The following is a 23,749-nucleotide window of genomic DNA, read 5'->3' as shown; positions in this document are numbered from 1 at the left end:
ATTACTTTGACAAGTTCTGTGATATTTTGAATAACTTATTTAATGGATTTCCTCTTGTTCATTATTTACTTGGGATCCATGGCTTATGTGCAGAATGTGCAAACCTAAACACAAACAAGCCCCAACTGTCTTATTGTCCCCGCACACAATTTTGGTTTTGGGTGTGCAGAGCCCCACCTATTCCAAGCAGGGACACGGTGCCAGAACTCCCAGCCACGAGGTGGATCATGCATCCCATGGCTCTGCTCATCTGGGCAGCACATGGGACAGGCAGGGTACAAACACCTCCCAAAGAGGAGGAGTGAAACCAGCATGCACAGTGAGAGAGGCTGCTCAAAGGCTGGGAGCCTCTGGATGCAACCGCTGCCTGAAGCACCTGAGGCTGGCCAGGAGTAAATACCTGAGAAATGTCCTCAAGTATCAAAGTCTGGCTGAGTTCCAAACTGGAACAACTAAAGATCTTCCAAATCTTTTCCAAGAGGAGAACACGAGCACGTCACCCTTGTAAGAGGCAGACAAATCTCAGAGAGCCAATTCTTTGGGACTCTTCTCTGAGGCACGGGAGGCAAGGCTGGGACTGCCAGCTCTGACCACTGGACCTCTCCACCTTCCAGAATGGGAGGGTCTCTCACATTCTCTACCTTTGGCTACAAATTCCATCTGACGCTCAGATGTCTTGTAAAAATTACACATCCACAAGTGTTTTCCAGAAACAGCATTTTTACACAAAGGATGCCTTGCTAAAACATTCCCAAGCAGTGCTCAATCCCTGCTCTTCCAAGCTCAGCTACATATTTCTATTTCACACAAGGAAAATGAACCTTGAACCCCAGACTATTGTGATTCACTGAAGTGTTACATGGTGGAATGAATTTCAGAGATGCTGCTTCACTGAAAAATTGCAATTTCCTGTGAAGACACTGCCTTTTCCTGCACTTCAAACTATGCTCTGGCAGCAGAGATTTTTCACTTCATAAAACAAGATATTCTAATTGAAAGCATTAAAAATACTTTGCTGTAGCAGAAATGAAGTCCCTTGTTTCATCTTAAGTTCTTTGTGGGGGAAAAACCCCAACTACAACAACAAAAAAGCTAAAATTTCCCTGAAACCAACTGTAAAATAGCATAGAAATTATCCTGTTGGGAACATCCTCTGTGGATAAAGGTGGTTTCTGTTTTTTTAAGGACCTTAGTCCTTAAAATACATATTAGTTTTGGTTGCCACGCACACCTGCTCCCTGAGAGGTCACTGTGACCCATTCATATTGATCTCCATGCAGATAGGAGTGAAATGTTGATATTTTGTAAGTGTTCCATGTTTTCACTAGCAACATTTTTCATAGGAACCAGAATAAATCGGTTTGGTTAAATTTTCTCCTATTTTAACAGCAACAAAAGAGAGATTCATTCCTGTTGGAAGGGTTTTCTTTCTAAAGAAAAGCTTGTGATTCATTATCAGGGGCACTCAGAGAGGATTCCTATCTGGTGTGCCTGATGCCACAGACAGAGAAAGTAACTGATTTTTAAAGACACTAAACTGGCACAATCATTCTTGGAGCTTCCTTTGGAACAGAGCAGCTCTGAAGGCCAGTGGTGCAGGTTAGCAGAGTACACAAGCCCTTACATTCAATAGACAAAGAGTTAATAGGCTGAAAGAGAAATGACAGGTGAAATACAACCATTTCCATTCAGCATTAAGGTAGCTGGATGTCTGGGCTGAGAACACCTGATCCAGGTGGGAGGGTGGAGGCACAGAGCAGATAACTCATCTCAATTATCAGTGCACACTGAGAAGGGGTTTGGTTGGGGTTTAGTACTTCAAAATATCAACAAAGACCTGAAAACTCTGCTTCACACATTTCAGAAGGCATTTTCCAGGCTTTACAGAACCAGGTAACTGTCACTGAATAACGGCACAGTTGTTCTCTAATTTATACTGACAATTGTTTCACCTACTTGGCAGGTCAGAGAGAGCACCAGCAGCTCTCCACCACCACAACTATGGATTGTGCAATTTCATTTTCATTTGAGAAAACAGCGGATAGACCCAAGAGGATTTCAGAAGAGCCAGGGTGGGTTAAACCAGTCCCTCCCCAGTCCCACCACCCTGCCCATTCTCCACCCCAACGCCTCCTCTGCACACGCACAACTTCTCCCTTCTGTTTATTTTTGTTTTAAACACCCGAAGCAGAGATTGACTTTGGCTGCTTTTCCTGAACTCTGAAGTGTTTGAGCAGATAAGATCCAGATAACCCATCAGAAGAAAGTTTCATCGCTCCCTCTTCTGCTGGCAGGTGGTCACCAAGGCCAGCCAGGCACTGAGGTTTCTTTGCCCTGCAGAAGGATTTTTCTGTCTCATTTGCTTTTCAAATTGGGCCAGACTTTTTTACTGTATCTCCCATGTAAAAAAAAGTCTCAGCTGAAAGATACTTGTTCATTTACAGTGCAGGAGAAATACAATGTGTAAATCTCCCTGATGCCATCCCAAATGTGGTGGTAGTTTCCCAAGCAGTTTTATTGAGCCCCCCCGGACTCAGCAAAAGGGAGTTGATCTGTGCTCCTCTTCCATTATGGGAAATAAATAGAGTGACAAGACTCTCACACTGTAAAAGTACTAAGATGTGCCTCCAGAAATAACTGCTCTTTAGAGGACTATATAAAAATAGTCACACTTGTTTCAAGGAAAACCTGATTAAAATGGATAAGATTTTATTTTCCTGTCACTATTTTTCCACTTAAAGTCTTACCTGAAATGAGAAGGCTTTTGTTCTCCTCCTAGACAAAAAGGAACTCAGGCTGTTCTTTCCACACAAGATATTGGTTGTAACTACAGTCTTACCTATGGCTGGCATGGATTTTGTCACAAATATAATAATAATAATAATAATAATAATAATAATAATAATAATAATAATAATAATAATAATAATAATAATAATAATAATAATAACAGCATTTTAGAACACTGTGGATCACTGAAATTGTAGAATTAGCTGGGGTGTCTCAGGATGGAGTCTTGAGTGGTAAAACAGATTTATGGTACAGATATTAATCGTCTGTTCTCCTCCTGCACCAGCATCAATGTATTCTGTTGTTCTAGAAATATTGTTTATGTGCCATGTGGTTTATTGTACTAGAGACCTAATCTTGCTTAAAACTAATCCAGAAGAAAACTCCTTTTTTTTTTTTTTTTTTTTTTGGTGGGCTGTGGTTTTTGGTGGTGGTGGTGGTTTTGGGGGGATTTTGGTATTTTCAAAAGTAGCTGTGTTCCCATCTCCATTCCCAAGTGCAGCTGCATAAACCCCGGGGCTGGCAGACCTGCAGGGGTGGGACAGCACAGAAACCAGCAGCAGGTGGCAGAGGAGGGGAGGCTGGGTCAGTATTGCTGCCACACACTTTGCCTTGGATACCCAGCCTCAAGCGCAGCCAGCAAATCATAAATAGAGCTCACTTTGCCCCAGGCTAAGGCTGCTGGCAGCCAGGAACTCGGGGCAGACTGCAGAACCCTGAGGGAATGCCAGGTGAATCTGCAGCAGCTGCTTGCCCTGACTGCCAGGCTGTGCTGGCAGTGCCACCAAGGACACAGCACTGTCTCAGCAGGAATCCTGTGCTGTGTCAGTAACCATACAGCTAATGCTCCCAGTGTTTGTAAAACCAGCACCACAACTCTGAATGAAATGCAGACATTGAACATTTGTATCTTCAGTGTGAGGGGAAAAATATTTCTGCTTGCCAGATTAGAGATGTGCAGAGTGGAGCACTCACCGTTCTGCAGCCCTGCAAGTGGAGGTGAAAGCGATTCCAGACTCAGGGATGCTGCATCTGCTGCAAGGAAAAGGATCATTTAAGGAAAGGGTTGCTGAAAACATTCTCTCACTAACCTAAAACACTGCATAAAGCATAAAACAGTGACTGAAAGCCTGGGAATAAATTACCTTACAATCAGACACACACACATCTCTCCTGACACTAGAGTCCATCACACCTGAGTCCCTCGTGACAGAACCAACTGCATTTGGAAATCTTTATTTAGAAAACTAAACAATCTAGCAAGATTTCAACACAGACCCCCTGAAGCCTAATGCTGTGAAACTAAAGCCAGCTCTGCAACTGTAATTGTACTCTATTATCACATTAGCCATAAAAAAAGTCTTCCTAATCGTTACTACTTGACTTTAAAATCCTGTGTACGAGTAAAACCCAGGCTGTGATGGCCACGAGCAGTAAGGGCTGGAGTGCCACCCAACGGTGAGACAGTCAGTAACAGCTGTGATTAAAGATTTCTGCCTCTCCCCGCTCCTGCCACAGCAGGGTGTGAGCCACTCTGCAAACCCACGGGGGCTCTGAAAGATCCGAACCAGCAGGAGCTGCCCAGGCACACACACACACAAGTTATTTTCCTTTAACAGAGGTGGTAAGCAGAGTTTTTTGTATCCTGGCCTTGTTTAGAGCATTCAGGTTCCATCCCATCCCATCCAGAACTCGTTTCCCAAAAGCCAAAGCCTGAGAGCTTATTTTGGGAAGGGACTGCCTTCCTCTGTGCAAAGTGCAAGAAGGGTTGTGTCCTGAGACCACGGAACATTTTCATTTACCTAATCCTCAATTATTATATGGATCTAAGTCACCAGTAATACTTTTAATCTCTTCTGTGTTTTTTTTTTTCCCCTGCAATACTTTGCAGATTTTGCAACTTTTAGTATTTTGTAAGGTAGATCATAAATTTCATAAAGGCTGTTAGGAAATTTTTTTGCTGCTCTGCATTTGTGTGGAGGCACAATTTGAGGATTAAACATGTATTAAGGGGTGAACATGTTTGTAGGGCACAGATGTCTGATCCAAGCGGCCGCTTCCAGCCCATATTCTTGGCTGGAATATATTTCAGACCTTCAACTCTACTGGGACAGGAATCCAAAAGTGTGGAGCCAGTTGAGTCCAATTCAGCACTGGGGTAAACCCCCTTTGGCTTCAGCTGAAGTGATAAATCCAGAGATTAATTTACCCTTTTTCCATTGCGAGCCAGGACTGGAAAGTCATGAAAACAAGATGTAACAGTTCCAATCCAGACATTCCTATTACCTTTCTTATTCTATCTCAATCATCTATAAATTGTATTGTAAGATGTTTGATTGGGTTTCTGTTTTTTTTAAATTATTTGCACTGCTTCCTACTAAGAAGGAAATAGTTCAGAAGCCACCAAATAAACCTTAGAAAACAAACCAAACTATGCCAGGGGAAATTTTCCCTCCAGAAGCATTTCAGACTGAAATATTCGACCACTGGAAAAGTACCTCTTCACAACGAGGAATGGAAAGAAATAGTGTAAAAACTCTCAGGAGGAGCTGCGCCCTGCCCACCTGGCCCCGGCGCTGCTGCGGAAGGGGGCGCGGGCGGCGGGCAGGGCTGGACTCCAGCTCCGTGCGCTGCCGCAGCACCACGATGGAGCAGTGACACCCAGCGGCTCCGGCATCGCTGCGGGACTGCGGGATGCGCTGCCGCAGGGCCTTCTGCCGGGGGCTCCCCGCCGGAGCTCCGCCGGGACAGCGACCCGGCTGCGGCCTGGGACAGGGACCCGGGACCGCACACCTGAGGGACCCGGGACCGCACACCTGAGAAACCCCGGCTCCGCACACCTGAGGGACCCGGGACCGCACACCTGTGTAACCCCTGCTCCGCACGCCTGAGGGACCCGGGACCGCACACCTGAGAAACCCCGGCTCCGCACACCTGAGGGACCCGGGACCGCACACCTGAGAAACCCCGGCTCCGCACACCTGAGGGACCCGGGACCGCACACCTGAGAAACCCCGGCTCCGCACACCTGAGGGACCCGGGACCGCACACCTGTGTAACCCCGGCTCCGCACACCTGAGGGACCCGGGACCGCACACCTGAGAAACCCCGGCTCCGCACACCTGAGGGACCCGGGACCGCACACCTGTGTAACCCGTCAGCACTCACATACCTGTGTAACCCCGGACCGCGCACACCTGAGGGAGCCGAGACCGCACACCTGAGAAACCCGGGACCTCACACCTGTGTAACCCCGGCTCGTGCACACCTGAGGGACCCGGGACCTCACACCTGTGTAACCAGTCAGCACTCATATATCTGTGTAACCCCGGCTCGCGCACACCTGTGTAACCCCTCAACCCTCACATACCTGAGCGACCTCCCCCCAATCCTCACACACCCCTGAGGGACCCCCCCAGCTCTCACACACCTGAGGTACCACGGGCCTGACGCGGCTCGCTGACCCCCGGCCCGGCGTTGAGTCCCAGCCCGGTCTGTGATGTCGCATCTCCTTGTCGCTCTCATCTCTGCTCACCTGCCCCTTGGCAGGTCTGTCCCAGCCGAATCCCTCTGCCCGGCTGTCCCCGCTGCAGTGTGACAATGCCAGGCTGTCCCCGCTGCCGTGTGGCACTGCCAGGCTGTCCCCGCTGCCCGGCTGTCCCCTCTGCCCAGCTCCCGTCCCTCTCCTCACGCAGACACTGAAGCCACACGGGCCCCTCACAGCTGCTGCTGCTCCCACGCTGATCAGGCGACAAAGGGTCCAGCAAACCAGGCTGACCAGCCCTGAGCATGCCAGTGTCCTCTCCAGGACTGGGCACCGGAACATTGTGGGCACAAGGTGCCAAAGAGATAAAGCTTTCATGCCGGAGCATATCCACAAAGCTGGGAAGGGTCCGGAGTGTCCTGTGAGGGGGCTGAGGGAGCTGGGAAGGGGCTGAGCCTGGAGCAAAGGAGGCTCGGGGGGCCCTTGTGGCTCTGCACAGCTCCTGCCAGGAGGGGACAGCCGGGGGGTCGGGCTGTGCTCCAGGGAACAGGGACAGGAGCAGAGGGAACGGCCTCAGGCTGGGCCAGGGGAGCTCAGGGTGGGCACAGCAGGAATTTCCCCATGGAAAGGGAGCTCAGGCACTGGCACTGCCCAGGGAGGGTTGCAGTGCCCATCCTGGAGGTGTCCCAGGAATTCCTGGAGGTGGCACTCAGAGCTCTGGGCTGGGGACTGGGTGGGGATTGGGCACAGCTGGGACTTACCTTGGAGGGATTTTCCAACCTAAATTATTCTGGAATTTGGCATAAATTGCTATCTGCATATTGTGAGGGTCTCAGTTTTTTAGCCCTGGATATCGTTGCACATAAAAGAAAAGCCAGAATTCCATAGCACATCCATCAATTTGCTGTGCTTCACCAAAAGGAGAGTCAGAATGTGTGCTACTCTGCAAATTGCTTCTTACTTCTTTTATATGGGCATATAGAGATAAAACCAAATATTTATGAAGTAGTCTATCCACTCAGAAGTTATTTAGTAAAATAATTTCTTGAACCAGACTGACACATTTAAAATGTTACTTGTCACACATGTTGCCACTGCAATGGACAGAGATTTATGAAGAAATGTAAGATACACTGATTTTCTAGGTTACTCTGTGAAATCTTCAACCAAATATCAATTTGTTTGTGATATATGAGTTGGGATATCTATGTCTGTATGGTTGGAATATCTGGATTTCAAATTCAGGATGAGGGCTTTCTGAGATGTGTAGGCTACAACTCCGTTTGGAAACGAAAGGCCTTATGGAAAAGCTGAGGTAGACCGACAGGTTTGCCTCCTGGGACAGGACTATAGCACCTGGATAGCAATGGCCATTTCGGAGCAGGAATGCAAGCGCCGAGAACAGATGATCAAATACCATCCGGAGCTTGTCGATTTCCTTAGATCAAAATGTATGGGGAAACTGACACGACTGATTTCATTCTGCAGACCGGGTAAGAGCCTCTCCATCTTCTGTCTGCAGCAAGAGAGAATGTCCTGCGGGTCGCTAAGCGAGCCCACGGCCCCGCTGTTATCCAAGCCCTGGGCACTGCCAGGCCCGGCCCTGCGGCCCCTCCGCCCTCCCCTCAGCGCCCTGCCCGCAGGAGAATGCCAGGACTGCGGGCCCTCCCGCCGCGGCGAGCGCATGACCCGAGCCGACCCGAGCCGTTCCTGGCGGCCGGGACAGCCCGGCCCGAGGGCAGAATGGCCCCGCTCCGCCGCGTCCTCGCCATCGCCGCCGCCCTGCGGCCCCTCCGCCGGGCCGGGCCCGCCGTGCCCGGGGCCGGGCCGGGGCGGCGGGGGCTGGGGGGCCCCCCGGGCCCGCCCCGCTCGCAGCCGACGGCGGCCGCGGGCCCGCGGGCTCGGCAGCGGCCCGGGTGGAGCGCGCTGCCCCCGGCGCGGCCCCCGCAGCCCCCCGAGGCGCGGGGCGGGCCCGGCCCCGCTCCCACCGCCCCGGACGTCGCGTCGCCGGGGCGGGTGCGCAGTTCCGGCGGCAGCGGGAGGGCGGGGGCCGGGCAGAGCCGCCGCGGCCTCGGCAGCAGCTGCAGCCGGAGCGGCGCGGGGGGCCAGGCCCCCGCCATGGAGATCGAGAAGGAGTTCCAGCGGCTAGACCAGGCCGCCAGCTGGCCCGCCATCTACCAGGTGAGGGGCAGCGCCCGCCGGCTCTGCCCGGCCCGGCCGGGCAGCGCTCCCTGCCGTCCCTCCCTCCTTCCCGCTGCCCGCGATGCCGCCGGTGCTGCCCCGGCCCCGAGGCCAGCCCTGCCCTGCCCTGCCCTGCCCTGCCCTGCCCTGCCCAGCCCTGCCCTGCCCGGGCACCGCCGCCCCGCGTTCCTCTCGTTCCCCGCTTCAGGGGGCGCCGGGAGCTGCCCCGCTCCGCTCCGCGGGCGGGTCCCGGCCGGGGCAGCCCCGCTCGGCGCTGCCCGCCCGGAGCAGCTGCCGCGGGCACATCCTCAGCCGCTGGAGCCCCGCGGGGACATCGGTCCGCTGAGCTGCTCGAGCTGCCCCTCCCGGGCCGGGGCCAGCCGATCCGTCAGATTTGGCTTTGGTTTAGAACAGAGAAGCAGCGAAGGGGACATCAAATGCGTTTGGCTTTTCAGTCACCTTAATCATAGAGCCTGAAGCAGCGAATTAGCAATACCTGTGCAGCTAGCTGGTACTGGGTTTTTATTGTGTCATTTACTGCATTTAGATTTTTTTGGTGATATTTAAAACAACCCTGTGACAAACGTGAATGCTTGCAATAGTATTTGCCTTCTGGATCCAGCTTCACATACAAGCCACAGAAGTTAGTGCTTTTATCTTTAAAAGTTCTTCACACCTTTATCTAAAATGAAGTTTAAGAGAAGCTGAAATACATGAATGACTGGGCGGATGTGTTCAGTCAGATCAGGCATTGCTGTAACATCCATTTGAATGTTTAAGCTGGTATATTGCATAAATGAATGACTTGAAGTTCACGTTTGCAACATAGACGTTGAGCTTCGCTTCTTTCATTGTGAATTTCTCTGGCAATAGACCATTGAGAGAAGGAGGCGTGCAAAAGTGAAATAAATGGACTTCATTTTCAGAATCGCAGCAGGCAAGTTTTAACAGCAATAGCTTGCAGGGTGAACACCTTCAGTTGTCTGGCATTTAGAGAATAAGCATGACATGTTGAGCCTGCTTTTCGGAAGGTCCATTTCCTACATTTCCCTTCCCTGCCGAGTGTCAGTGCTTGCTGACTGTATCAGTTGAAAGTCATGTGGATATATGACGTTATGTTTTTGCTGAACTGTTCTGGATGATTTGGTGTGTTGCAGGCATAGTGCTCAGGAAATGATTTTGAGTAATAGAGCTTTGTAATTGAAGTGGTACACTTCTACAGGTACAATTTAATTACAGAAGTGAAATATCTAAGTAGAATGAGGGAATGGCCCATTTTCAATGAGGGATTAGCATTCAGTGATATTTTTGTCCTGCTCTCTTTGAATGATATGACTCAATGGCCGGCTCAAACTGTAGCACAGCATGAGCTCTGATTGAGGACTAAAATTCAATTTAAAAAAGGACTAAAGTGATTCTTTGATTTGCATCCAACTATTGACAAGCACAGGGGGTGGGATTTTTACTTGTTTTTTTGCCTGATTGATTAGTAAATATGTGCATGTATGTCATGAAATTCAGTTTCTCTACTGCATCCTGCTTTTAAATAAGCTGTTGAAAAGGGCATCTTGGCAGGTCGTGTACATCTGGAAGAACAATGTACTTCTCTGTAAGCTGTACTTTTGGTGTCTGAGCTGTGACACTAATAAAGCATTTTTCCTACAACGCTGGCTTTTGCTTGAAGAATGCAGTAAGTAGAGCAGTGTATGTGGTTGGTGCAGAAAAACATCTTTCCCCAGGGTAATTGTACCACGGGCTTCTGGTACCTCAGTTATGATTGTAACTGCTGAAATCCAGAAACGTTCACCCGTGCTGCAGGTGAAGCACCCTGCAGCTGGCCCGTGTTCCTTGTCTCAGTCTGTTATCTCAAGATACAGCCCAGCATCTCCAGGAGGAGTCATCAGCAGACAGGGAGGTGTGGCTGAGGGAGATGTGTCTTGTGCCACATGACTTGGAAGGGTTAAAATGGTTAAAATTATGCATGCTTCTTTTTTTTGGACGAGCGGAAGCTGTGTTCAGCTATGATAGCACAGTTGTGAAAGAATAGAATTTAGATTACCTTCTTTTTTCAGCAGAAGTAATCACGGGATCGGGACACAAGCATTTCAAAATGCAGACCTTGTTTAGGTGATTTTGTGACGATCATGTTTTGGGAACTGCACACCATGGAACATTTCTCTGTACAGCTGGTCAGAACATGGTGAACAGTGATGAACTTCTTCGTGTTTTCTTACTCTGGGGTTTTTTTGAATGTTTGGGTTTGAATACCTATTTCTATCCCTTACTTTCCTCTAGATTTGCTAGTTACAAGAACCATGAGCCATGAGGTCCTGTGGAGGTTGTTCAGGGACCCAAGTGATAAAAATAATTACTTGGTTCTGGCCGTTCTTGTATTTTAGAGAAACATAAGCATAAGAAAGGCACATTCAAATTAAAATCCTCTTCCATGAAACAGTGAGTTAGAGGAATGTGAGCTTTACCATGTACTAACTGTGGTAAAGGTGTGCAACAGAAAACAAATGCTTAAGGGTGAGTGGATGATATGCACCCTGCAGAAATATCATTAGAAGTATGTATTGGAATGAGAAACATTCACTCTGGAGATGTCACAACAAAAAACCCATACCCCAAAGCCACGGACAGCACAGTTTAGGCTTTTAAAGCAGGGAAGAAAAGTAAATATTTGTCAAGAATATCAACACAATGCTGGATTGCCATTTGCTCACGGTGAGTGCAGTATCAGATTTTCATAGTAATTTTACATGCAGAAGTCTTTCAGAACTTTAGGAGATACTTTAGTTTCTAACTTCTTACGCAGGGTGATAGAACGAGATATTATCTTAAAAACACATCCCTCGAGTTCAGGTAGAGTTGCTTCTTGTGTTTATGTAAACCAGATATGTTGACTTTAGTGTGTTGGCCAATGATATTAACTTTGATGTGCTTATCAGGAGCAGTGAAAATACCTCTGAATTAGTTACTGATGTACCGTTCAACTGGGGATTCCATTCACTATGGACAGAGGCAGAGCTGCCATTTGGGGACAGCTCATGCAGAGTTTTCCATGTGAAGGTAGCAAAATGAAACTGCAATATGCATTGCATTCGTTTCTAGTTTTTATAGTTAGTGCAGTATATAACAAGAACTGGATATAGTTTAGATTTCCCTGCATGTTAGGAAGTGAGTATCCTGAGAACAGCACTACCTATCTCTGGAAAGCTGAGGTATAGTTGGAGTTGGGTTTGAGGCCTGTAAATAACTGTTCTCAATTTCTTTATTAATTTCTGAGGGTCTTTTAACCAAATATTAATGTGAATGTTAGTTTTTCAAACCTCTCTAAGCCAAACTAAAATACTACAAATTATGAAAATTAATGAACTTCATTCAGATTATGGGAGGAAGATAGAAAGATGTCATGGACATTTTGGATATCCCTCTGTCAAGATGGAAAAGGCATGGGAAGTTTTTTAGGTATTCACTGCCTCTGGAAAAATATTTGTAGAATATTTTCTAATGTAGGTGGATTTTGATGCTGAAAGTAAACTGTGAGATGGTTGACCCTGAAGAATTGTAACAGTGTGGCTGTGTTGTGTATTTAAAGTCAGTGGACAGGAAGCTCTACAAGTGCTGTTGCTTTATAAGCTGCAGCAAGAGCGCAGGCTGCAGTCTGAAAGCATTTGGGCTACTCCTTTGCTTGGGTGCTCAGCAGCAGATAAATTGTGGCATGAACATGACTTCTTATAAATGCATCTTCATGCTTTATTCTGCCAGTTCTAGCTGCAGGTCTCTGCATGCAGTGCCTTGCCACTGCTTAATTCGTGCTCTGTTGATTCATTTGAGGCTCAGCATAATTGGCTCTGGTTGTGGAAAGCTGGTTTTAGAGCTCAGGGTTGCAGGGAGTCTCTGTTCCTTCAATCAGCTGAAGATATTCCATGTTTTCCTGTGCTCTACACTGAGTCTTCTACACATGTGCAGGGTTGGTGATGGAGAAGCAGGGTGTCTGTGGCTCACCAAGTCAGGATCCTCTCCTCCCTGAAAAGCAGAGCTGCTGTTCAGCTGCAGGTGATGGCACCTTTGTGCCCCTGGGGCTGGCTCAGGGCACTCTGCTGCCTGGGTTAGATTTTACTGCTGCCTCTTTCAGAGCAGCACCAGTTGTGTCTGCTGCTGGCAGATTTGAGGTTGGGTGAGTCCCATTATATAAAGCTACCTGAGCCACTTTTAAATTCTACAGAGTTTAAAATCTAAATACTTGAACCCAGAGCTTCTGTGATAGCTTTGCTGGTAACAGAGCATGGAAAAATGGAGCCTGTTATGGTTATCATTTGCTAAAAATTTAGAAATTATACAATGTACACACAGTGCTCCCCTGCTTCTGAGCATTTTTGGAAGGGTTTTATGGTGTTGGTGTGTTCTTCCACATGGTAGTGTTGCCTCCTCTGTGTGCTGGAAGCACAGATGTATGGAAGAAAACTGTTAAGGAGAAAGCAAAGTTGGCCACATGCCAAATGATGGTAAATTCAAATCGAAATAGCCCTTGTAAGCAGAGAATAAAATGTGGTAGTGGTAGACCAAATATTTTTCAAACTAAAATAACTTTCTAAATGTGCTGGGTAGGTTTGAAATAACAGTTCATCCTATAGTTAACTAAACATTAAAATTAAATGTTTTCCTGTAATACTTGCTTTGCAAATGGACTTTGTCCAAAGGTTCTCTCTAGTTGAGTCTTCAAAAGATGTGGCTTCCACTGAAATATCACTGCTACTTTCTTGTAAACATGAGAATTACCAGGTTTTAGATCAGTGTCACTTGCATGACCCAGGTGTCTGTTTGGGTTGTGAATTTAGCCCCATTAAATACCTGAGGTTACTCAGGGATTGCTTCTCTGCAGTGTTTATAATGAACACAGACTTGGTCTGATCCCTGAGCTTGGATGTTTGCAGCACTTACCATTGAGGTTTTCTGGGGTTTTTTAGTCATTGGTCAGCTTGTTTCATGTTGATTTGCAGAAGAGGTGGTTTTTTCCTCCCTGGTGCTAGGAGACATGCCCTTGCTGGTTTGACTGGGAGAGGCACTTTGATAGAGCATCCAAATGCCTTTGTGTGTTCCCTTTGTAGATGGTGTAGTACAAATGCCAGTTCACTTTCTGCCATACTCTGTGAATTCAGATGTGCTTTTTCTCTCACCCACGCAGAATATAGCTAAGATTCAACAGCTTGCCTGTCATATTATACCAAGAAAAACTGGTAAAAGTGATTCTTGGAAATGCATGTGATTCTGCTAATAGTGATAGCTGATCTACTTTCAAATTGGGTTGTATTTTCTGCATTTAAGAAAGCAAGTTCATAGAACAGTAGCAAAAAATTTACATCCTGGTTGGGAAGGAAAATAAGCTGGCATAATATGAAACTTTTAGAAATGTTTTTCTATGTTTTTCTTACTTTTAATTCTGTACACTTTCCATGGGAACAGTTATCTCAGCTCTTGGTTGTTGTGGATGCTTTAGGAACATGTAGTTTAAGGGGTCAAAAGTCACCTTCAGCACTGAGGGTGAAGAGATCAGTGGTGAAGATTTACCTGTTTCAGTAATGATGAAGAGATCATTGAATCAGATTTGTTTGTTCTGTGCAGTCTTTTTCTTCTCCTTAGAAGGTTAAAACAGTTTCTACATCAATAGAAATAGAAAATAAAGCAACGATACAGCAGGTTTTGCATTCTGCCAGTTTAGGCAATTACAGAAAAACTTCTGAGGAGTACAGGGGTGAGTGTGGAGCTGGGCAGACCTCGCTGCAGGCAGAGGAAACCCTCCCCTCTGGGCTGCCACCTCTCTGTACTTCATGGACTAAAATAATTGCTAGTTCAAAATGCTACTACATGGCACTATTCTGAACCTAAAGCAGCTGTTGTATTTGTGATCTGTCAGGTGCTTTTGCTTGTATCTGAAGTTCCCAGAATTTCATGCTGCTTCTGTCAAGGACTTGATTCGTCAAGTACTTGATGCTGAGAGCCATCCTACAAAAGACACTCTGTTTCTCTGATTCTTTATATTTATATGGAACAAGTGTTCTACACATAAAGAGGAATGTTCTCATAACCTTCTTCCCCTGTGCACAGTTCAATGAGATTTGCTTGTTTATACCATTCCTGATCCCACAGTAACAGGTTACAGTAACATAAACAGCGTGACCTTTTAATGCGATGGCAGGAAGTAAAATGTGAAATCTATTTTAAAAATGCATCTTTGACTAAGGAAGAGTATACTTCCTTTTTCTGACAGGAAAAATAACCCATGCTCGTTCAGAAGATCTCGATTCCATTTTACTGTGTGTGGCCTATTTTTTCCAGTCTTCTGTACAGTCATTGCAGCTGCTTGAAGTAGGACTAAACCTCTGCCATCCTCACGTGGAATTGGATCTCCTTTGTTAACATTTGCACAGCCATCAGTGACTCAAGATGGGGGCTACAGGAAAAACACAACTCTGACACAAGCAAGAGGTTTTAGTAAGAGGAACTTCTTTTGGAAAGAAGGAAAGGGTGGGTCATAGGAGCAAGAACTGGAAAAATACTACATAGCTTCTTCAACAGCTAAAATACATATTGACACATTTGACAGAATTTCCCCATATTTCTGTAAGGGAAGAGATTTGGGGAATTCTACCCACTAAAGGAGCGGGGGTGGACAGCTACCCAACTTTGGAAAATGTTTTTGTTTTCCTCCTTAAGAGCTGAATTAAATTAGAAATCAACACTGTCACTTCTTTCTTAAACTTCTGCCAGTGGAGGATTTTCACAGTAAATGGCAGTTGCTACCTAGAACTTCATGGTCTGTGGGGTGTCACAAACAAGAATCGTGTTTCAGCCTGTACTCTTTTTCATTCCCAGTATTGAAACCTCCTCAGAAGTGGCCTCAGGTGTTTCATGAGCAGAGCAGATCTGCCCTGGTGCTGTTTCAAAGCTCCTGTAGGGAGTGTGTGCAGGACAGTGTGTGTTGGGAACTGAGTCCTCTGATCCCTGCACATCCCCTGAGCTGGGGTGGCATCAGTAGGGCACTAAAGTTGCAGGGCTGAGGTTGGTGTGAGCACTGGGGCAGAGCTCTGTGGCACTGAGCAGCCTTACCTGCCTGGCTCATTAATGATTTCCCTTTGGAAATCATTCCCTTTGCCTTCTGTTCTCCAGCAATCCCTGATAACTGGCACACCCCCTGAGAGATAAACCAGGAGAGCGTGTGGCGCCTGGCTCCTGTTGGGAGCAGCAGGGCACAGCAGCTGCTGGCTGTGGGCAGTGCTGCCTGGGGAGGGGGAAGGTCTGAGCACTTGGGGGTGCAAAGCCCACGGTGCTCAGCCCTTCTCTGGAGCAGGGCTCAGGAACAGGCTGTTTTCAGGGGCCTCAGCTTCTGCAGCTTCTTTGCCCTGTGTCCATCAGACTCATCTGGTGCTCAGCAGAGGCAAAAGATTGGACAGGAGGTTGAAAATATGTGAAATCTTTAGAGCTGCTGAGTTGCTGGATTTTTAGCCCATGTGAGAGCATTAGTAGAGAGGTCTAATCTTACCAGTCTTTTTAGAGCCTGTCCGGAAGCAGACGGAGCAGAAAGGTTTCATGGAAACTACTGACTTACGTCTTATCTGTCATTGATTTTGTGTTTTAATTTGTGTAAAGCTGACCATCAGGAGCCTCCACTGGGGCCAAGCCCGTCAGACAAGGCTTTGCTTGGTTGCCCACACAGTCCAGTGTACAGGATACTCCTCTGTGACTGACTGGCTGACAGCAGGAAATTCCTTGTGTGCTGCTCTGCCTGCTGAGTTCTCTACCACATGAAATTTGGGGTGGTAAAACTGTTATGTCCTTATTATCTTCTAAGAATAACTAAATAAGTTAATATTGCTACCCAGTTAGGAACAAGCATTCAAACATGTATTGCTTTCATGTAATAACATCTACATCTTTTGGGTTTTCTTGTTCCAAAGTCTTTGCTAACAACGTGTTCTGCATATTAAACTCTCTCTACAGGCAAAATTGCCTTGAAATACTTTCAGAAGAATAATATAATCTAAAAATGCTTTGCTCTCAGCAGGGTTGATATTAAAGGAGGCATTTGTGTGTATTCTGATCGTTGATAACCTTTATTTGTGGATTAGTGCTCAGAAGCCTTTGATGTAGCTGTCTTTTGGAAGTGGGGAGTGGAAAGGGTTGTGATAGATGTGAATGGTTTATTTAAAGATATTTACTGCATGTTTTAGTATTTTTTTTTTTCTGTAAGTGTTCCAGATCTGTTCTACAGTTGCAAATGAGGATTTGAGGTAGACATCAAGTGATAAAGCATGTTTAGTCACAACTGATAACTGGCTTTGGCTGGCAGGAAGTGGAACACGATGAGCAAGAGTCTGGTGGAGCCTGGGGTGTGGTGGGTTCAGTGCAGCACTGTCTGGGCTGGCAAGGAGTGCTGGAAGTAATGGGAGTCATGTGTTTCCAGAGAGGATACTGCCACTACAAGAGGTAGAAGTTGTGAGGGTTGCTTGGCTGTGCTAAATCAGCTGGTTTAGTTCTCAGAATTAATTATTTTTAACTAGCAGGATGAGTAGATGTATGAAGTGACAAAACTGTTTATCTCATCTGATGCACACAACTGACTCTCACTGCAGTCTGTTTCATTAGCATGGGGAGCATTCACCATTCCTTTGAAGGCCTGGCTTGTCAAGTTTTCCAGTCTTTTTCATGTGCTGGGGTGCAGAGTGTGAATCTGTCCTGCATTAGGATGTCTGTGAGTGTTTATCTTGATTATGTGATGTCCCTGTTTAACACTGACATTTGTTTTTGTAAACTCTCAGCTGCTTTCAGATGAGAAGATGTCCTGTACAGCTGGGCATGAAAGCTCTCTGTCCCTGCAGTGACAGTTAAAACGCTCTCTAATAACACAGGATTGGTTCTGTCAGTGTCTTGAAGCATTGCTTTGCAGCTTGGAGAAATAAAAATACTGAATCCATTTTAGCTTGTAAGGTCTGGCTGGTTTAGGGTGCTGTTTGACCCCAAACTGTGTTTGGGCTGTGGACTGGGAGCTGAGCAGCTCAGAATGCTGTAAGGTTTAATATTAACCTAGCTTACTTAGATTGCTTTCCTAAACACAAATTAGACAGTCATGTGGAAAAGCAGGAGTATCCTAATTCTGCTTTATCTAACATCTGTTTTCAACAGTACTGTTTGTTCTCAGCAGGTTTTTGTGTGCATTGCAGTAGCTTGGCAACCTGTAGGTTGCACCATTCAGTGAATTCAGTATGGTTTTAATCATCACTACGATTTTCCTTTCCAAATTTGAATATTCTAAGTACAGTGGAGTGGGCATCTGTAATTATCACTGCAGCCACCACGTTAAACAGATCCCAGCTGAAAGAAGCTGTTCATGCAAAGTTGTAATCCAGCAAGTTCCTTCAATTGCTGCCCAAAGGTCTTCCTTAAGAAAAGATACTTCAAGCTTCTTTCTGGAAATGGTAGTTAAGCAGTTACAGCTATTGTAAGTTCCCAGAGAGGAATTTGGGCCGTGTGCTGAGAACCAAAGCTGCTGAAAGCAGGCTGGTTGCTGGTTCTGCTGCAGGAGCAAAGCTTGAGTTTGACCTTTCCCTGCATGCAGAGGCATGAACCTGCATTGTGCAATCCTGGTAATTGTACATTCTCTTTAAACTCTTGGAATCTTGTTAGGTTGGAAATGATAAAAAGCTTTTAGTAACAGTGTAATGAGCAGGCTTTGGCAGAATGAGTCCGTAGTTCCATTGCCTGTCTACTTACTAATGGCCAACATGGTGAAACATTCTTGTGCCATAGATTAGAACTTGCTGGGGTTTGGTCTTACACCCTTAATTGTAGGGAACAGATAGAATGCAGACCCACTTACATTATGGAGCTGGTACCTGTGTAACATATGGTTCATCATTTTGAATGCATGGGGTTCCTTGATACTAAATAAATTCAGTTTTCCCCCTCCTACATCTGACTTAAAGGCTGCATCACAAGAAAGCCAGTAAAGCCATGCATGGTGCAAGCAGCTTCTAGGAAATGAAGTTTGCCACTGAAGAAGATGTAGATAATGATATTTTTTTTTTAATAGGTAAAGCAGAGTTCACAATTTCCTATACAACAATTCCTCCACTCCCTTTCTGGTGTGTTTTAGTACTTCCTCTACATACAACCTTATATCTTGGAGAATTTTTATGGAATTAGTAGAAAGTTGGAAATATGGCTGTTGCTTGTCCCATAGAATTCTAAATAGAAAAATAACACTGGCATGGTCTGGACATGTGCCCCACTGCAGTAATGGTGTGACTATTTCATTGACCTGTGCATGTACATTAGAAAGTCCAGTTTAGCTTTTAGATTAGCATTGGAGTATCCAGTGTGAGTGAAATTATTTGTACAGAGGAACACCCCTTAGCCATGAGGGAAGAGAAATTTGCTTTAAATTCTGACTTTGCTTTGTGTTTCAAAGTAATAGACAGTTTACTTGTGTTAGAACCAAGACCTTTCCATCTCATCTGAAGCAGTTGGGAACTGGACCTTGTCTTTACCTTTCAAGGCAGGCTCTTCTGAGTGCTCCAGGTGGAGGGGAGTTGGCTATTGCCTTATCAAATGAGAATATTTGCCTTTATAAATGAAACACTTCAGAAAGAGTAGTGGGAAGTGTCTGAAGTCTGGATATTCTGTTGCATCTGGTGTGTTAACAACATTGTGCTGTGAAGGCTAATTTAGTAGGTTTTGGAGAGGGAAAAAATCTTTGGGGCTCTTATAATATGCAAACTAATTAGAGGTTATAGTGAACACAGCTGTTTCTGGCCAAGCTGACTAAGCTAGGAATTCAAATTACTATTTTGAGCCATCTTACAAGGTCTTTAGTTTTCAATGATACCCATATTATTACTTCTAAAAATGATATTGTTGTGTGTTTGTCACCCTGACAATAAGCATTTTTGGTGCAACCAGTCCCTTACTTTTTAAATTGAACAGAGTGTTTGCAGTTCTGTGAGATATTGTGAAGATATCTTCAAAATCACGTTCTGAACTAGTTTCTTTTTTCTACTAAGCTTTGTTTGGAACTTTCTGCAAAGATTACTGGATGAGAAAAAGCATTCCTCAAAATCTGAGTGTACTGAATAGACCCACTTCATGCATAAATTTGTGCCTTAAAACAAAAAAAAAATCAGTCTAATTTTAACATAGCATATGGCAAGCTGGTGTCTAAAACTGCTTCAACTGGCTGTACTTTCTAAATGCATATATAACTCGTTTAACTCCAGATAAGTATTAAAGAAAAAACATTGTAATTTGTATTTTCTTCTGTGAACACCAATAGCTTGCTTATTCTATCCCATAAATTATAATAGATAAAATCTGAGTTCAGTTTTAGTCAGTGTTGGGGGTAGAAAATGAGGTTTGCAAATTTACTCTGTTTTCACAAAATCCTGTTTCCATGATGATAAGAGACTTTCAAACCAACTCAAATCAAGAAAATACAAACGAAGCAAACGCCAGAAGTTCTGATTCCTAGGTAAGAATCATTTTGTTTCTGGCTTTGTGTCATCATGGAAAATACAGAAATACACCATTGAGAGTTAATCTGGAAGTGCTTTTGTATTTCCAAGGAGTTTCTCACCAGGAATACAGGAGGAATGCAAGATTCCCAGGCCTGGCTCTGAACAGTGCTCCCTTCCAGGGCCAGTTCTTTTTTCCACAGTGCTCATGATGGGGTAGGGGAGCTCATCTAAAGCTTTCTTCCTTTACCTCCAGGAACCAGGGAAGAAAAAGCATTCCTGCAAGAGCCCACCAGAAAACTGCCCAGAGAAATGGCCTCTCTGCTGAAAGGAGAATTCTAGAGTTGTCCCAGCACAGCTGTTGGTTACAGGCAAGGGCTGGGTTCCTGAAATGGTAGTGAGAGACACTGAGTTAGAAACTAAGGAGTTGGAGCACCCCAGCTGGGGATGAGCCCTCTGGGAGAGCACAAGCAGCATCCCTTAGAGCAACCAAGAGGTGTTGCCTGTCCTTGCTGGGCACTGGCTTGGGGCACCACTCCCCAGGGAGGACATGGGTGCTGTTTGGGAGGGAGAGTAGTGATCAAAATCCCTGCTCTAGAGCAAGGTCTCATTCTCACTGAAAGAAACCCTGTAATGTTTTAGCAGTCCAAGAAGGCAGAGATGTTTATTTTGGAATGTAATGACAACAACAAACTTGACATTAGGGTATTCAAAGGACAATAGCAGTGATGTGAAAAAATGTGTGGTATTTTGCTTTATAAACTCTAGAAGTATGTTTTTGTAGCTCTGAGTCTCTGATGAGCAAAGGATTGTGTGTGCACGTTCTCACAACCAGCCCATGTTTTCCCTTTGCAGCAAAGGCTGATGGTGTGTTAACAGCATAACAAAAAGGAATTGATGATAAGTCTTGGAGTATCACAGTCTCCTGCTTCCCCTATTACTCACTGGGTTGCTGTGGTTTTGGGAGGTGTTGTAAGGTGCCAAGTCAAGTTGTTGAATTTGTAAAGAGCTTGATAAGTAAATATGGGAAGTGTGGAACTGTTTGACAACTCCGATTTTGTTGGTTTGAGGCACATGTGGTTCTGTAAGGTCTCTCTGACATCGGTGAAGGTTTTGCTCTGACTTTGTCTCTGTGTAGACATCTCTGATTCCACCTAGTTTGTAATATTTATTTTGAGCACCCACCAGAATTTCTGAAGCCAGATTATTTCCTGTTTTCAAGTAGTAATGTAAGCTTCTTTGGTGTTCATTACTGGTAACCCCTTTAATGTAGTCAGTGGCACCTTTCAGGAAAGATGTCTGTGTTCTTCTGTTGGACACCTCTCACCTCTCTGTGACAGAAGCAGCACTGCAGAACAGGCTGAGAAGTGTCAGAAACATTGTCCTGTTTGCTGAATCCAGGGTTAGAAATCCTTGTGATCTTATTCAGGGAGTCACATGCCTTCCAGGGAATTGTCCTGGTGCTAAATGTATGGGTAGAAAATTAAACTAAAAGAAACCCCAACATCACCACTGGGAGACCATTTAAAAACCTTCTCTTATTTCTGACTTGTTAGGATTGCCTTGAGGATTAGAACTGCAGAATGTCTCAAAGCTTGACAAATAATTTATTCCTTCTGGATAAGCAAAAATGGTGGATTTAGGAGAGATGATGACTTTGTGGTAGCTGAAAGGAAGTTTTAGCCACACCCCAGGTGCTGCTCAGGTCTTGTGTATTTGTAGGTGCTGTACCTGTCCCTGAGGGAGTCACAGCCTTACTCCTGACTAAACTCCCTGGTGCTTCATGGCTGCTCCCTAATTAGTTTCAATTAGGGACGAAAGGGAAAGCTAATGAGTTGGTGAGGTTGTGTTCCCAGGAAGGTGTGGTTGGTGTTTGGGAGTGCTTTAGAAACACTTGTCCTTCTCCTTCAGCTCCTGTCCCAGAAGAGGCCTCGGGTTCAGCAGTGGGCTCTGTGCTGGCCAGCGGAGCAGGGAACGGGATCGTGTGTCCTGGCAGCTGCAGTGTCTGGGGAATCACCCTTTGCTGGGGACCTCGGGGCTGGCTTCTGCTCCCATGGCTGATTTCATAACTCAGCAGGAAGGAGGCTGTGAGCTTCTATGGGCTGTGTTGTGGGAATGCCCCTGGTGCTGGGGCTGCCTCTGGAGCACGGCCCCCCTGGAATGCTGTTCTCAGCCTGGCTTTGGTTTTCTCTGTACCTGCTGGTCATGCTGTGTGCTAGGCAGGTAGCTCTCTCACATATGGTACCTTATGTTGAAAGTTAGCTCAGCAAGGTTAAGATCCCTTGGGAGTGGCAAACTGCCCTTTTTTCTTTGATAGTTCTGGTACTTTAGCAAATTCTGCATGTCACAGAAGAGCAGATGTCGCTGTAGATGGGCAAAACTGGACTTGTCTTGTTACCTGTTATTGTGACCAGTATTTTTAAGATGCCAACTGGTAACCTAGACATGTTAAACTCATGTAATCTCCAAAAGGATTAAAAATAATGTTGTGACAGTTCTGCATCTATGTGAGTTTAAACTGCTGATGAGACAACTGCAGGAATGTTGGCATTTCCTTTTTGGAAAATAAATCGAACATTTGCAATCTTATTTGTTTCTGTAAAATATTTGTCCTGAGTGAAATGACTGCGTTGTTTGTCTGCTAAGCAGCTAAAGTGCTGTTCTGTTTGTTTGGCTTTTAGTCAACACACTTTCCAGGAAAAGGTGAAAGGACACAAACACCACAGACGAGTTTCGGTTGTAGCTCAGTGCATGTGAAGTGCACATCTTCATCTGAAGTGAAGGCTCTTTTAAAAATCTTCATTGAAGCTTAGTAGGAAGAGTGGAACTCATATACTTGGAGCTGGTTGCTTTCAAACTCACTTGTGATATTACTCATGGAGAGCACAGAGCTTGTTCTGTGGCTGTGTGCTCCTGCTCGTTGCAGTGGGGCTGGCACAGGTCATTAGATGAGTGTTAATGAGTTAATGATCTTCCCAACTGATTTAGGGGCCTTCAACTGTGGCAGGAGATCCAGTACTAAGCAGTGTCCTGGAATCTCTTCAGGCAGAAGGTGATAATGTCCTTCTCTGCTGGGACAAAATCTGGGTGTGCAGTGGCCTTTCAGGTTCCTCCTTCAGCTGCAGCTAACACCAGGTATTCTGCAAATTTGTATTCTTTCAGTGGGCAGTGTGCCAGCATGCCCAGCTGAATAGAAGAGCAGGATGTGTTCAGAGCCAGGAGTCTGGGAACAGATGCATACACTGGGATCAAAAATGGGAGAAAAGGAAAAAGAATCTGTAAAGATTTGTTCAGCTTTTAACTGGTAAGACCTTGAATGTGTTACCTGGTGAGGAAGCAAGACTTACAATTGATTATCTTATTTACTTATTAATCAGATTCTCTCATTTATCTTAAGATTACCTGGTGGCAATGGATTACACAAGATTGGGGGGAATGGTGATAATGGATTATGCAAGATTTGGGGGAGATAGTACAGTCTTGCTTTCTTAACATTAACTGAGGTTATCAGCACAGTATCTCTGAAAGAGGGTAGAGGGCTCTGAGTGAGTATAGGTAAAAATTCCATGATAAATCATTCCATGGTTCCTATTTTGTGAAGCCAGAGATCCCCTTGAGAAACTGTAAGCTGTCTGCCGTGGGGGCATTTCTTGTCCTTTTGTTTCCAATTTGAAAGGTGCCGTTTGCAGCTTGTCTAAATTCTAGGAAATACCTTGGTTATGCAACACATGGAAAGGTGTGAGAAGTGTTTCTTATCTCTTCCTTAGGTCTAGCATTTGGAGGG

General features: G+C 45.6%; 1 protein-coding gene across 1 annotated transcript in view; it reads left to right on the top strand.

Moving 5' to 3' along the window:
- Positions 1-8,312: 8,312 nt before the first annotated feature.
- Positions 8,313-23,749, top strand: part of PTPN1 (protein tyrosine phosphatase non-receptor type 1) — a 32,683-nt gene continuing 17,246 nt past the window's right edge. The window contains exon 1 of the mRNA XM_050982007.1: positions 8,313-8,455. Coding sequence (XP_050837964.1) covers positions 8,393-8,455 — 63 coding nt within the window. The 5' untranslated portion in view covers positions 8,313-8,392. The remainder of the gene's footprint in view (positions 8,456-23,749) is intronic.

The sequence above is a fragment of the Serinus canaria genome, chromosome 20 (genome assembly GCF_022539315.1).
Source record: "Serinus canaria isolate serCan28SL12 chromosome 20, serCan2020, whole genome shotgun sequence".
Lineage (NCBI taxonomy): Eukaryota > Metazoa > Chordata > Aves > Passeriformes > Fringillidae > Serinus > Serinus canaria.
Note: the sequence above shows the minus strand (reverse complement) of the source record. Positions and strands in the feature narration are given on the sequence as shown.